This window comes from Mirounga angustirostris, unplaced genomic scaffold (genome assembly GCF_029215605.1).
Source record: "Mirounga angustirostris isolate CCGP_5_RB_7025 unplaced genomic scaffold, mMirAng1.0.hap1 SCAF_12, whole genome shotgun sequence".
NCBI classification, from domain to species: domain Eukaryota; kingdom Metazoa; phylum Chordata; class Mammalia; order Carnivora; family Phocidae; genus Mirounga; species Mirounga angustirostris.
In genome coordinates this window covers 87,900,401-87,913,482 of record NW_026991720.1, presented here as the reverse complement: position 1 = coordinate 87,913,482, position 13,082 = coordinate 87,900,401, and the positions used below count along the sequence as shown (strand labels likewise).

Sequence of the window (13,082 nt, the reverse complement as noted above, 5' to 3'; positions counted from 1 at the left end):
ATCTTGTTCAGGCTGAGAGGCCACCCCAGTGCTCTGTACCTCTCCCCACCCAGGGCCTCACTGAGGCTGCCCATTGATCCACTTACTTGCCTGACCCCTTTCTCGGTGAATCTGGGCTGCAGCCCACGGAGGGGCAGGAATAGACAAAGCAGGGTGAGCCAAGGAGGCAGGGATGGCAGGAACCAAACCCAGAGCCGGAGGAGAGAGGGACGGAGCCCCAGCTCCCGGAGCCAGACTCAGCCCTTGCGTCCATTATGTGAGAGCCTCTGTTTCTAACATATTCTATTTTTTTCTTTGGTTACTTTGAATGGGTTCCGTTAACTTCGAACAAAGAGATTGCTGTATCTTCAGCCCTTAGCCAAGCTACTCCGAGTGTGGTCCCCGCATGTTTCACGGGCCCCCTGGAGGTTCTGGATCTGAATGCAGAATTCAGGCCAGCTCCAGACTGCCGAATTGAGATCCACGTTTCCCCAAGATGACCAAGGGATTTGTGTGCGCTTTAAAGTTTGAGAAGAGCTCCTATAAGGAATCACCAGAGGTGACAACCATAGATACCCAGGCTGCCATAGGACAGAGAACACCTTGGGTGGAGAATCCCCTTCTGCCAAGACAGTGCTTCTCAGCTGGGGGTGATTATGTTGTTTGTCACAAGTGGAGGCAGGGGCTGCTACTGGTCTCTAGGGGATAGAGCCCAGGGATGCAGCTACACCCCTATAGTGCAGGGGTCAGCGCCCACCACAGGGAATGTCCACAGTGCACTGCTTAAGGCACCCCGTTTTGCAGGCTCATCTGCCCCCCCGCCGGGCGCACCAGGAAATCAGGTCTCCGTGAAGGGGACCAGTCAGGCTATTGGTGAGTGCATAGCTCCTCGGGTATACCATTCTCTCCTTGGCTCACCTGATATTGAGCCTGGCAGAAGGCAAAAAATCTTTGGTTTATTTGGTCTGGGGACCCAAGACCCAAGTGTGTATAAAATACCATTTAACACAAAGGTGTGACCCTCAGCCCACAGTTAAGATCTATTCAGCCAGGGGCTCTGCAGCCACCCGACAGGGTCAAGCTCTGATATCACTTACATTCCCGTCCCCCCCTCTGCCTGTTCCCTACTGCCCCCCCCCATAACACCGGATTACCAGGGCCCAGGTGAGGGGGAGTCAAGGGCCAGTGGCCACATTCATGGGGAAGGGCATGAATCTCAGAGGATGGCTTCAGTATTACGGATGAGTATGCAGTAGGTGCATAAAAGTGTGTATGCATTGCGAGGCACCAGGTTGAAAAGGATGGCGGGTAAATACAAAAGAAACAGGCAGTGGGAGAGAGACTGCTCAAGCCTAAGGTAAAGTGCTCTGCCAAAGCAGCAAGCATTGTGCTTGCTACGTAGAGAGTAAATGTAAGTCAAGTACTTTTATAATAAGGTGCTCGACCGTAATAATAGCAGAATCCTCGAGTACACGTCGGGAGTCCACAAGGCATTCAGATGTTTGCCACCACCCAGGGATAAAATGGTGAGCTCTCGACAACAGAAATAGCGCTCGCTTTGGTTGTATTAATTGTAGGACTTTACCACCTAGTAAAGATAGAAGAGTTGTTTCCACATTCTGCAGCTTTGCTTCACCCTCAAACTCAGTATAGCTGAATCAGTCTGAGGGTTTAATTGCATTAATTCTGAATTAAAGAATTTATGGTTCGTCCTGACACTGATTTGGAAGGAAAAGAAGAACCATGGCTCAAGGGAACCATGAAAGCCCTCAAAGTCAGTACCTACTTTGAAACCGTGCAGACTCTTGCAAACTCTGGTGGCTGAGGGACGAGGTCGACCCTAACCTGGGTGAAGTCAGGGCAGTCCCTCTGCCCCAGTCCTTCCAGGGACAGGCTCTTGCAGACCCATCCCTGCCAACATCCATGGGTCGCTGTTTGACATAAAGCCCAATGACTTGTTACGAAATGGTTAAACGGTCACACAGACCATGTCTCTGGCATGGAGCCTAACGGGATCATCTCTCAAACCAAAAAGGAGAACCAGAGTTCCAGACCTATCTCTGGGGGCCCCAGCAACCGGCCAAGGCCATGTTCTCTTTTTGTGGAGGCCAACCGCTTTCTTTTGGAAGACGTCATCCAAACCAGGTGGTCTCCCCCTTGGGAGAACTTATTTCCCCCCTGGCAACCCCGTTAGCCTGCTTCTCCGCCTCACAGACTAGAATGTGGGAGTGATGTGGCAGACGGCATGGCTCACACGCAGCCGTCGCCTGCCCCTGCGGGTTACTCGTGAGTCTGCATGGCTGTGCCCGCGAATACTTGAGTCTGAATCCAGGCTGGGATGTCCCAGCTATTTATAAACTGCCTGTGCCGGGCTCCTGGAGGAACGGGTCAGCAGAAGCGCATTGCGCCATCCTTCCGAGCTTCGCCTGGCCATGGGGCTCGCGGGGAAGCGTGGTGTGGGAGTGCACCTGCTGTTCCTCCCTCCACGTGGACACCCAGCCACTGGGCTGGAGACCGTGCACATCCGGAAGTTTCACAGCGGTGCTGGGTTTTGCCAAACGGCGCCAGCTTAACCTGTGAGTAGAGTGGCCTTCACACCTCCCGATCGCAGAATACTTTTGCAAGCATTCTATGTGGTTCTGGGGCCCCAGAGGCTTTCTGTTGGTGGAGTCTCCTGAGCTGGATTTATTCACAGCCACGAAAGCAGTTACTGTCACTTACCAGGCAGGTGATTTTGCCGGTTGGCTCTGGCTGGCTCCTGAGCCCCCCTCAGCAGCTGGGGCAGGGGGAGTCTGGTAACCAGGAAGCCAGGCTGCTTGCAGGGTCGTTTGCCAGCTCAGAATCTCATCTTCCCCTCCGAAATCCCGATCTATAACAGGCTTGGCTCTGCTCTTTGTGCCTGGGCCGGTGCCAGGCCCATTCTCGCAGGCTACCTCACCTCCGCTGGATGTAGGAGTTCCAGACACAGCCACATCTCTTTTCTGGACCCACCATGGCGGGAAGAAATCTAGAACACCCCGCAGCGGGCAGGCGTCTTAGGCATCATCGAAAGAGACCTCTCCTCCGTCAGAGAGCGCGCCAATCTGAGAGTGGGCTTTAGAGAGCCTTGACTGATGGCGCGTGCCCTAGGGTTTTGCTATTATTCATGCCGAACACTCTATTATAGCAGTACCTCTATTACCACAGCGTATTTACCTTTTATACAGGCCCAGCGGCCAGCCCCGCACCAGGGGCGTCGTGTCCAGCCCTGCTCCCCACTCCCCCCCGTACCCACCATCCCCTGGTGCAGGGAAAAGGGGAGTGAAGCTGGTGGCGGGGGAACATGCGGAGGCTCAGAGAAAGGACGCTGAAGATCTCAGGCCTCTTGGCTCTCCTCCGGGCCAGGGCAAAGGGCATCCCTCTGTGTTGTATTAAATGCGTCTGAGAAAGCCGGGCCACCCAGGAGAGATGGCGGCCCAGCTCGCCCCCAGGCCTACCTGGTAAAGCGAGGGATTTCATCGTTGACATTCACAATGTTCACCTGGAGCGTTGTGGAGGCTTCGAGCCCTTGGCTGTCCCTCACTCCTGCAACCAGATGGAAACTGTCGGGGAGACCCCCCACCCCCGAGTGAGGGACTCAGGCTTTGCTGCCACTACCTCAAAATGGGCTGGGAGGAGGGAGGGAAGGGTCTGCCCCTTTCTGGCCACCCTCCTACAGACGCACACATCGAGTCAGAGCTGCCGTGTTGACCCTTCCTTCCTCGTCTCTGCAAACCCACCCCTCCCCTTCTCTCTCTCCCTATAGTTGTTATTCCTGGCCACCATCTCCCCCCGGGGCTGCTCACGTCCGCCACGTTGCACACCCTGTCTCTGCCCTTCCTCACAGTATCCCTGCGGACGTGTATTACGCCCATGTGAGGAGACCAAGGCTCCCAGGGATTGAGGCACTAGCCTGGTGAGCTGAGCAGCCAAGGTCACCCTGTGTGTTTTTATCCTCAAACCTTGGTCTCTCCTCACCTCTTTCCTCAGCCACCTGCTCGCCTCCCCCCTGCTGCTCTGATGTTAGCAAGCAGCTCTGACAGCTGCCTCTCCCACGCCAGAAAGGCACCTGAGGCAATTCTCCAGATTCCTGGGGACACTCCTCCCACCCCTCCATTCTTATTATGTGGAGATGAAGATTTGGGACGGGGAAGGAGGGCTTCCAGATAATCGCCTTAGTCCCTCTTCCTTCTAGGGGCTCACTGCCCTCTGAACTCAGCAGGAAGGCAGAAAACCACTCGGGGCCTCCCTCGCGGCCCATAGGCTGCACCACGCCTGCTCCTTGACCCTCAGATAGACGGTACTTCAAGCAAGGTCATTGGCAAAGGCTACCTTTTGTGTCCTGCTTCAAAGTCAAATTCTGTTGTAGAGAAGAGGGTCCCATTAGCAGACATTCTGAAGTTCACTGAGGGGGAGATCAGGAAATACTAAAAAACAAGGAAAAAAAAAAAGAATGTAACTGAGAGTACCTATTCATCTTTCCCTGGGAGACTAGTTTGTTCCATTCCCGTTTCATATTCTTGGCCCATGGAACATCCTTGATGCATCGGGATGAAGCCCAATGCACAGTTCTCAGGCTTAATGGTTCTTGAAGCAAGAAAGTTCTGGATCTGCTGGCCTGAGCCTCTGACCTGAGAAGCCACACCCTGAGGAGGTGGTCGCTGGATCCAGCAGGCTTCAGTGACAGAGCGAGGGTGAAGGCCCCCTGTCGAGGCACTCCGCTTCTGAGTCCAGTCCCCTTCTCCTTGTCACCATGTTCTCACTTGTGCTTCTTAGGATGATGTCTGGGGGTTGAGTCTAGGTCTTGGCTTTGACCCACGCTATTTAAACAGGGCTACCATGCATTAGGCAATAGGACGATACTAGCATAAATAAGATCTGGTCTCTACCCTTAAAAGAACTTATGATATAGGAGGGTGCAAAAATGTTCACAAACATCATTCACTGACATGATGGCAGGGAAAGGGAAAGGGACGGGTGCGAGAGAGAAGAAACTTAGCAGGGCCTCAAGTACAAGTTGGAAACTGGTTTGGAGTTACAAGGGCTTAGTTTTAGAATCTGATCTCAGGTTTATGGCCACTGGTGAAGTTTTTCCGTATCTTGGCGGTGTTGAGAATCTAATCCTTTATGGCTCCCAGTGCCCAGCCCGGCTCTCTTAATGAGCCCCTGCGTGGCCCCACTTGCTCTGAAGGGAACACAGGCTTATTTGCACAGCCCCCTGAGGGCATCCCATGGGAGGACCAACCCCGTGCTATCCATGGGTGCGCATCAAGATTGCTTCCTTGTCGCCATGATGATGTCAACGAAGCAGGTGAAGGAGCTGGGTCAGAAGAGCTGAGTCCAAGTTCTGGTCCTCACCACAGGAGCTGGGACAAGCCCCTCCCTTGCCTGTAATATACGGACAATACCACCAACTGCTCCTCCCTGTTACTGTGAGGATTACATCAGAAGGCACGCTGGAAAATGCGAAGCACCACAGCAACGCGCAAGGCTTACGTGTTTGTAGCCATTTGTTCCAAGGGGCTTTAAGGTTTGAAGGTTTCGTTATTCCTACTAGGATGAGAGATGATCTATCCTCAAGGCCTTAGATCTCTGGATCAGATAATCAGTGGAGATTTTGCAATTGGAGTCACAGCCTCTGAAGTCTAGAATCAAAGGAAATGCCAACCAAGGCTTCCAACCCAGCGATTTGCTATGTTGTGTGATCGCAGCTAAGCTCCCCACAGGAGAAGAGAGAATACACAGAAAATAGATTAACGATCTCATTTGGGGCCATTATAAGGTTTTTAACCATTTTCCTAATTGTAATAAAACATACTTTTACACACAAATTAGGAAGGACAGAAAAATATAAAAAAGAAACTTAAGATTAGTCACCTATAAAATCTTATGATTTTCACAAAGAGCCCCCTGTTCTTTTCTATGCACACGTATACCCTCCAAAAAAAAAAAAATTGAGATGATACTCTAGTCAAAATTACATTCTCTTCGTTCTTTGCCTTTGTGCTTGAGCATTTTCCCATATTCTTAACTCTTACCTCACCGCCTGGTTGGTTAATGATGCACAGCTCTCTACTGTAGGGCTTACTTTGCTAGGTCTTTCTTGCTGGTCACTTAAGTGGTTCTTACCCACTTTTAAGTGGGAATATTTGGGCAACAGCAAGGAACACCTCTCTTCCAGCCCCTCCAAATTGTATAAACAGCACGGCAGCACTCAAAAGTACGATGTTTAAGTCCCAAGGCCCCCACCGTCTCCCCAGCTCACAGCCTGGGCAGCAGCTGCCTATATACAGCTGTGCAGAGCCGTTCTGTGCCTTTGAGCTGAGCCTTCCCTACAGAGAATCCTCACATATCCATAGATCAGAGGCTCAAGCTGGATGTGATGGAATGGCAGGGCTTATAGACCCATGGGGGGCATTTACTATATGCCCCTGGATCGGGATGCCTTTCCAGTGCGTTTACTGCTCTAGGGGATAGGTCCCCAGTTCTGGTTAGTCTCAAACAGGAGAAAGCCTCTGGCTACAGAGATGACAGACAGACCCTGCTCCCCAAAAGCTGATGGGCAACTGACAGAACACACAAGGAAAATGTGGGAGACCTGCTCAGAGGGAGACTACATAGGATATGATGGGAATGGAGGAGGGGGACTTAGCCCCATCTAGAATAGAAGAGTCACGAATGGGGGTGGCTGAGTCAAGTGCGGTGGCCCTGGAGCCAGACTGCTCAGTCCGAATCCTGGTTCTACTCCTTTGCAGCTGTGAGAGCTTTTGCAACAAAGAGTAATAATAACAGCGCATGTCCAAAGGGTTATCACTTAAAGTTCCAGAACAGTGCCTGGCACATGGTAAGCCCTCAGTCGAGGCGAACTACCACTGTGGGTTAGAGTGTAAGATCCACGAGGGAAAGGGCTTCATTTTACTCATTACTACATCTCTAGTGCCTAACACATAATAGATGCTCAATAAATATTTTTCTCTATCAATACATATTCATTAAATGTTAAATATCGGGGTTTTCTTCTTGCCCATTTCCCATTGGAGACCAGCATTCCCACCTTAAAGAATTTTAAAACAAAAAGGCAACAACAACGAAAATCTTGCCGAATTAAAAAAAAAACAAACCCAATCTGTTTTACTTTGGTAAAGTGAGGTTGGATCATGAAGTCTCCCCCAGTTCCGCCTACTTCTCAGCGAGCAAGAAAAACGAAACGGCAGCCGACAGAAAGGGCGCACGGTTGTAGACTCAGGAACATGGAGAATTTCTTTTTCATTTTTATTAAGAGGCTGATTTCCTGGAATCCTGATTTTTTTTTTCTTTTAACACCAGGCTAATTTCCTTATCCCTGAACCTACGAGCCTGTGTTAATGGGAATAGCAGTTTTGTACTCAGAAAGGAGATAATATCCATAGACTAAAAATATTGTGTCATGTGGCCATTTGCCAGCAACTCGGGAAAGCTTTCTGTAAAACCTGGCATTCTCTTCCCTTTTTAAAGGCTTGTTTAATCAAAGCTGCTCCCTTGATATTCATTCTTGGAAAACAGAAATTAAATAGAATGAGAAGCCGCTGCAGCCCCTCTCTGAGCCACCACCAGCTAAGAAAAGTCCTGAGTAATCAGATCAGTTCAGTTCACAAATGCTTGTCAGACAAGCGCCGGAGTGTCCCCGCTGGGAATATTCCTTTACTGCCACCCCAGGTCTCTCTATTTGCAGCCCCTTTTGCCAGCTACAGTTTGCTCAGGGACACAAAGGCTTCAGGGTGGAAGACAACAGAGCCTGAGCTTCCTGCCCCATTCCCCCTTTATCGTGTCGCTAGTGTCAGGAGAAAGGAGGGTGAGGGGAAGCTGGCCCAGTTTCCTGAAATGTCAGGCTCCCTGGGGGAGAGCACGCCACCTCAGTGGGGCTCGCTCACTGCAGCCCGAGCCACAAGCAAATCGCGATCCGACTTGTGCTGCTTGGCAGCTATCCATGGCTTTCAGGCCTGCCGTGGAATCAAGCGACAAGATTTCAGCCTCCAGTCTCCCAAGAACAGAGCCGTCAACTTCCAGGGGCCAAGTTTCCAGGGAGAAGGAAGGACCTTTATTCCTCCCAAGGCCAGGAGTGCCAATGGCTCAGCAAGCCCCCAAGATCATGCCCCCAACCTCCCCCCACAGCCCCCCACAGAGGACTCACAGCACACACCATCATCTTCCAACCTGCTTATGGCCGGTTATAAATACGAGGCCACGTTCCCGCTGCATTTTTTCAGTGTAAGGTGAATATTTTATAAAAGTCTTGATTCCTCTTTCTTCCCCTGTCCCACCCCTATCCCAGCTCAGAGATAGGTGGTGGGGGACAGAAGTAGGAGGGAAGGGTGTCTGGGAGAAAGAAAAAAAAAAACCATAAAAAAATCCTACTGCAGCCTTTAACTTGGCTTGGCTAGTGCAGTATTGTTATGAGGGTGAGCTAAGTGGGTGGTATGCAAGTATTTGAATGTTTTTAAGAAGAGCCACATTTACAAATGAAAAATGCTATGGGTATGTAATCCTTTACTGGTAAAGCTACCAAGGATTCGACCCTCTCATACTTTCTCATTCCTTTTCCATAATCAGCCTGGGTCCTATTCTCTGATTCAGGCTTCACCGATCTTAAGGAGAACACTCCCCATCTATTTGAGGAAGTGTCTCTCCCAACATATGAACAGTCATCAGGGGTGATGTATGTGGTACGGGAATTGTCCAAAACCACTGCTTTTTCCTTTCTTGAGCATTTTAACAAGAAGAACCTGGAGTAGAACTCGTTTTGCAAGGACTCCTGAGTTAGCAGACAGATGTCATGGGGCATTGAACAAATGGTGTACATCTGTGTGTGTGTGCGTGTGTGCGTGTGTGTGTGTGGTGGGGGTAGGGACATGTGGGGAGCAGGAAGGGCGCTGTCACTCAGGAAGTCAAGGGGACACCAAGAACAGAATTTGCCAGAACAAGGTAGAAGGGAAGGAGCAGGGTTTGGGCCAGGAGACCTCGGTTCCCACTAGAGTTCCAGGGCCCAGGCAATGGACTCAGCTCCTTCCCTCATCCGGAAACAAGGGGCTGCTCAAGGCACCTGAAAAGTCCCATCCAGCCAGCACCAGCAAAAAGGACCACTTTATTTCCAGGAAGAGGGAAAGAACAGCTCGCCACCACGTCTCAGAGCCATGCACAAGACGGAGGCAGAGAGAGGCTGACTTCCCCCATCACCCTCCTGGTAGCCCAGCTAGTAGCAAGGTCATTGCTCTTTTAATTTCATCCTTTGTCTGCCCTGGTGAAGACAAAGCACATTTCACTTTATGCAAAAGTCCTTCCCTAATGGAAAGGCCAAGAGAAAGCTCCTTAATGAAGGAATCGCTGCGCTAGATCACTTTGCCTCCAGCTGCGAAAATGATTAACGTCCTGAGAGTCTCCGAGGAGGCTTCGCTGCAGTCACGGTGGCCTTTTCCGAGCAGAGGGGGAGGTGGAGGGTGGGAGTTGGGTGGAAGGGGGTTGGCTCTCACTGAACCTCCTTCAAGAGGTAGGGAAAGCGCTGGGGGAGGGGGCCCAGAGAAGGAATGCCAGTAGATACGATTATTCACAGATAAACCAATCCGAGCCCAGTATTAAGGCATGCCTCCACCTGGACTCCATCACAACACAGAAGGCGCCCAGGGAGGGGGAGCCGATGCTGGATCCAAGCCTGCACCCTGCAACCCAAGCCACCAGCCACGGCCACCTGTGACGACTGAGCATTTGCAGTGTGGCTGGTCTGAAAGGGGGTGAGCTGTAAATTAGTGTAAAGGACACAATGAGTCCGAAGACTTACTACTAAGAAAAGGGAGGTAAAATATCTCATGAATCGTTTTTATGTTGATAAGGTGTTGAAAGGATAGTAGTTTGGATAAGAGTATTTAAAATTTAAGAGGTGAAATTTAATTTCACCTGTTTCATTTTACTTTTTAATGTGGCTACTGGAACATCTAAAATGACATACACAGGCATCATTCCTAACTCGCGTGCCAGCTCTGTTGGGCAGTGCTGGTCCAAACAAAGTACAACTACGTGCTTTTAAAACTTCTTTGGAAAGAGGGAGCAAATACCAGTGGTTTCTGCATTAGCCCCACTTTTATGTTATCTGCAACACAGTTTCAATTTATTAAGCTGGATAGGGGTTGTAAGATTCAGCACTTTAAGGGAGCTGGGGTTTCTGGAGACATCCTAGAGCTATTGTTTAATTCATCCTCCCTCCTTAGTGGTTCCCACCAGCAAGGCAACTCCTTGGAACCCACCAGGAAAGCTGATAGGCACAAACCAAGCCAAGGTGGCTTTACGCACATGCTGTGGTGCTTTGTTCTTGTTCTGGTTTTGTTTTGTTTTGTTTTCTTGTGGGAAGTCACGTATTTTATTCATCAATTTTGGGCAATCTGAAATGGCCATCTTCCCCCTCCACCCCCACCAGTGATTCCAAGGTGATATAAGAACTGCTGATAAGTCAGAACAGAGTTCACATAATTGTCTTGCGGATCCCACCTTCGCCAGGTAGAGAGTTGGCCGTGGTCCTGGTGGCAGGGGAGCCAAGAGTCTCCACCATCCCATTTCAGACTCTTCCCTCAGGACCACTCAAGCAGCACCCAACTAGCTGCAAAGTGCCCTGACCAGACCAGCCGCCAGATACTTTGACTATCACCCCCCAGATCCTTCAGACCGCGGCAGCACCAACCTAGCAGCCCTAACAGTAGGCTCCCCTCTGATTATGGTGCACAACGCCATTTCTTCAAACACTGCTTTTCTGAAGCCCCATCTTAAAGGATGGGGTCCCCAAACGGAGAGGATCCTCAACAGCAAGGGTGTCATGGGCCCCATTCCCATCTTTATAGGTGCTATAGGTGACTATTCTCATCCAGCCTCGATCTCACCCCAGGGTTCTCCCCATGAATTCCGAACGATGCCGTACTCAGTGCCATGGCTGACAAGCCAGCCGGCCACAGAAATGACATGGTTTATGTCACAGTAGCCCCATAGACGGCCCCTGTGTAGCCGTTACACAGCAGCTGACGGGGCCCTTGGCGAGGGTTTCTGCCATCGTCTTCTCCCCTCCGAGAGGGAGCCCTGGCTTTCCAGAGCGCGGAGCTCTGAGGGCATGGCACTGTGAGTTCATGCATGTTCCACACTGCTTCAACTTGTCCTACTCCTGGTCCTTGGCCTGGAGCTGGTGCTGGTCTTGTCGCCCCCAGCTTGCGGGCTGACCCCCGCGCAGGCAGGTCGTTGCCCACCCGGCTGGCGGGAGCCCCCCGTGCAGGGTGGGGGCCACGCCCCCTTCCTCTGGCTGTTGCCCCCTCCGCTGTGGGGCCGCTGCGGGCGTGGGGCCCGCAGGAGCCGCAGTCCTGGCGATGGGCTGGTTCCCGGGGCACACACTGACCCCATTCGCCCCGCGCCAGTCCCAGCTCTTGGGCAGATCCGATGAGGACAGGCACTCATGAGGCCCGGGGTATGGCTCCGGGCCCCGCCCCGGTGTTTCAGTAAAGCCTCTGCTTGTTTCTTCAGTTCAGTGGTTCTCGAAGGGTACAGAGCGTCAGAATCACCTGGGAAGTCTGTGTTCCAGGAATCTTTTTTTCCATTAATATTAATTTTTAAAGTAGGCTCCACGCCTAGCAGGGAGCCCAGTGCGGGGCCTGAGCTCAGGACCCTGAGATCAGGACCTGAGCTGGTATCAAGAGTTGGCTGCTTTAACTGTCAGAATCTGTGTTTTTTTAAAAGCAGCCTACATTGGGGAAAAAAAAAAAAAAGCAGCTTACCTATATTCTCATGCAGGGGCCTGAACACCTTCTGAGAAGCCCTCCCAGCCATTCTGACTTCACCCGAGGGTATTTGGCAAATATGCAGGCTCCCAGGCCCCTCCCAGACCCCAGGACCGGAAAGTCCAAGAGAGAGACCTGGGAAATTTGGGAAACCATGTCTTAAAGTGGTGGTTCTAAGTCCCCGCTGTGCAGGAGATTCGGCTGGGGGCTCAAAAAGCCTGAGGCCTGGGTCACACCCCAGGACAATCACATCAGACTCCTGGGGGTTGGGACACAGATGTCTGTTGTTTTTTAAAGTTCCTCGGTTTCAATTTACAACCATGGGCTTCAGTGAGAATCATGGGTTTGGTCCTAGTAAATCAACCCACCTCCTTTCTCCTTATATAGAGCAAAGTATGTCCTTTCATTGCTCCCGATCGCCCAGAATAAAATGTCTAAGCACAAAGGTCACACTGTGTCACTTCCTAAACTGTTGAGTACCCTTTTTTAGTCTGAGAAGGGTTCTTTCTAGATTGTGCTCCCTGGCCCTCCAGGCTGGCTGTTAACTTTCTTGCAGTTGTTCCTGCTCTTGCAGGTGTGAAAGACTTCATTAACACTCTCTGCTGCATTGGACACGCCCCACCCCAAATAACTCCTAAAGCACTGCAGAAACCACAGGTGGATTTCTGCACTACATTTTCTTTTAAGGGAGCAAGGCCTGCTGCTATCTTTGCTCCCCGCCTGGGGCCGCTTCCCTTCCAGAAAGGGTAACAACCTGCTTTTTAAAGGGGCCGCCGTGACCTTATTCCTTCTGCATAATTTAAAGATGGAGATTTAAAAAGAAACATTTTTCTTGACACTTGAGATTCCTTCCACTTGGCCTCCACTGCATCTTGTATGAACTTTATAGTAATTATCTTATTGAATTATAATAATTTGGTCTATGCATGAACGTCTCCCACCCAGACTGTAAACTTCTTGAGGTACAAAGATGGCTCTTACTCATCTTTGTGCCCAAAGTATTTAATAGAAAGCCTGGCACATAGTGAATTCTTGGTAAGTGCTGAAGAGAACTCAATGTATAAATGAGATACTATATTTTGGGTTGCTGACCCATCCGGAATCTCTTCTCCCCTGGTTACCATCAAACAACAGCGACCAACCCTTCTGGCCAGTGAGAAGTAAACAGAAATCCTCTGGGTAGGGCCTCCAGGAGGATCTTTGAGATACAGACTGGGCTGGCCTGATCCCTTCACCCTGTACCCCTTCCTACTTTTTTCTTCCCTTCTTCCTGCCTGGAACTTAAAGGTAAAGCCTGGAGGT

The 13,082-nt window shown here is 50.8% G+C and overlaps 1 protein-coding gene across 1 annotated transcript in view; it reads right to left on the bottom strand.

Moving 5' to 3' along the window:
* The window catches only part of CDHR3 (cadherin related family member 3), a 55,064-nt gene that overhangs the window by 30,531 nt on the left and 11,451 nt on the right, over positions 1-13,082 (bottom strand). The window contains 2 exon segments of the mRNA XM_045865045.3: positions 3,456-3,560; positions 4,330-4,424. Of these exon segments, the coding sequence (XP_045721001.1) occupies positions 3,456-3,560; positions 4,330-4,424 (200 nt within the window).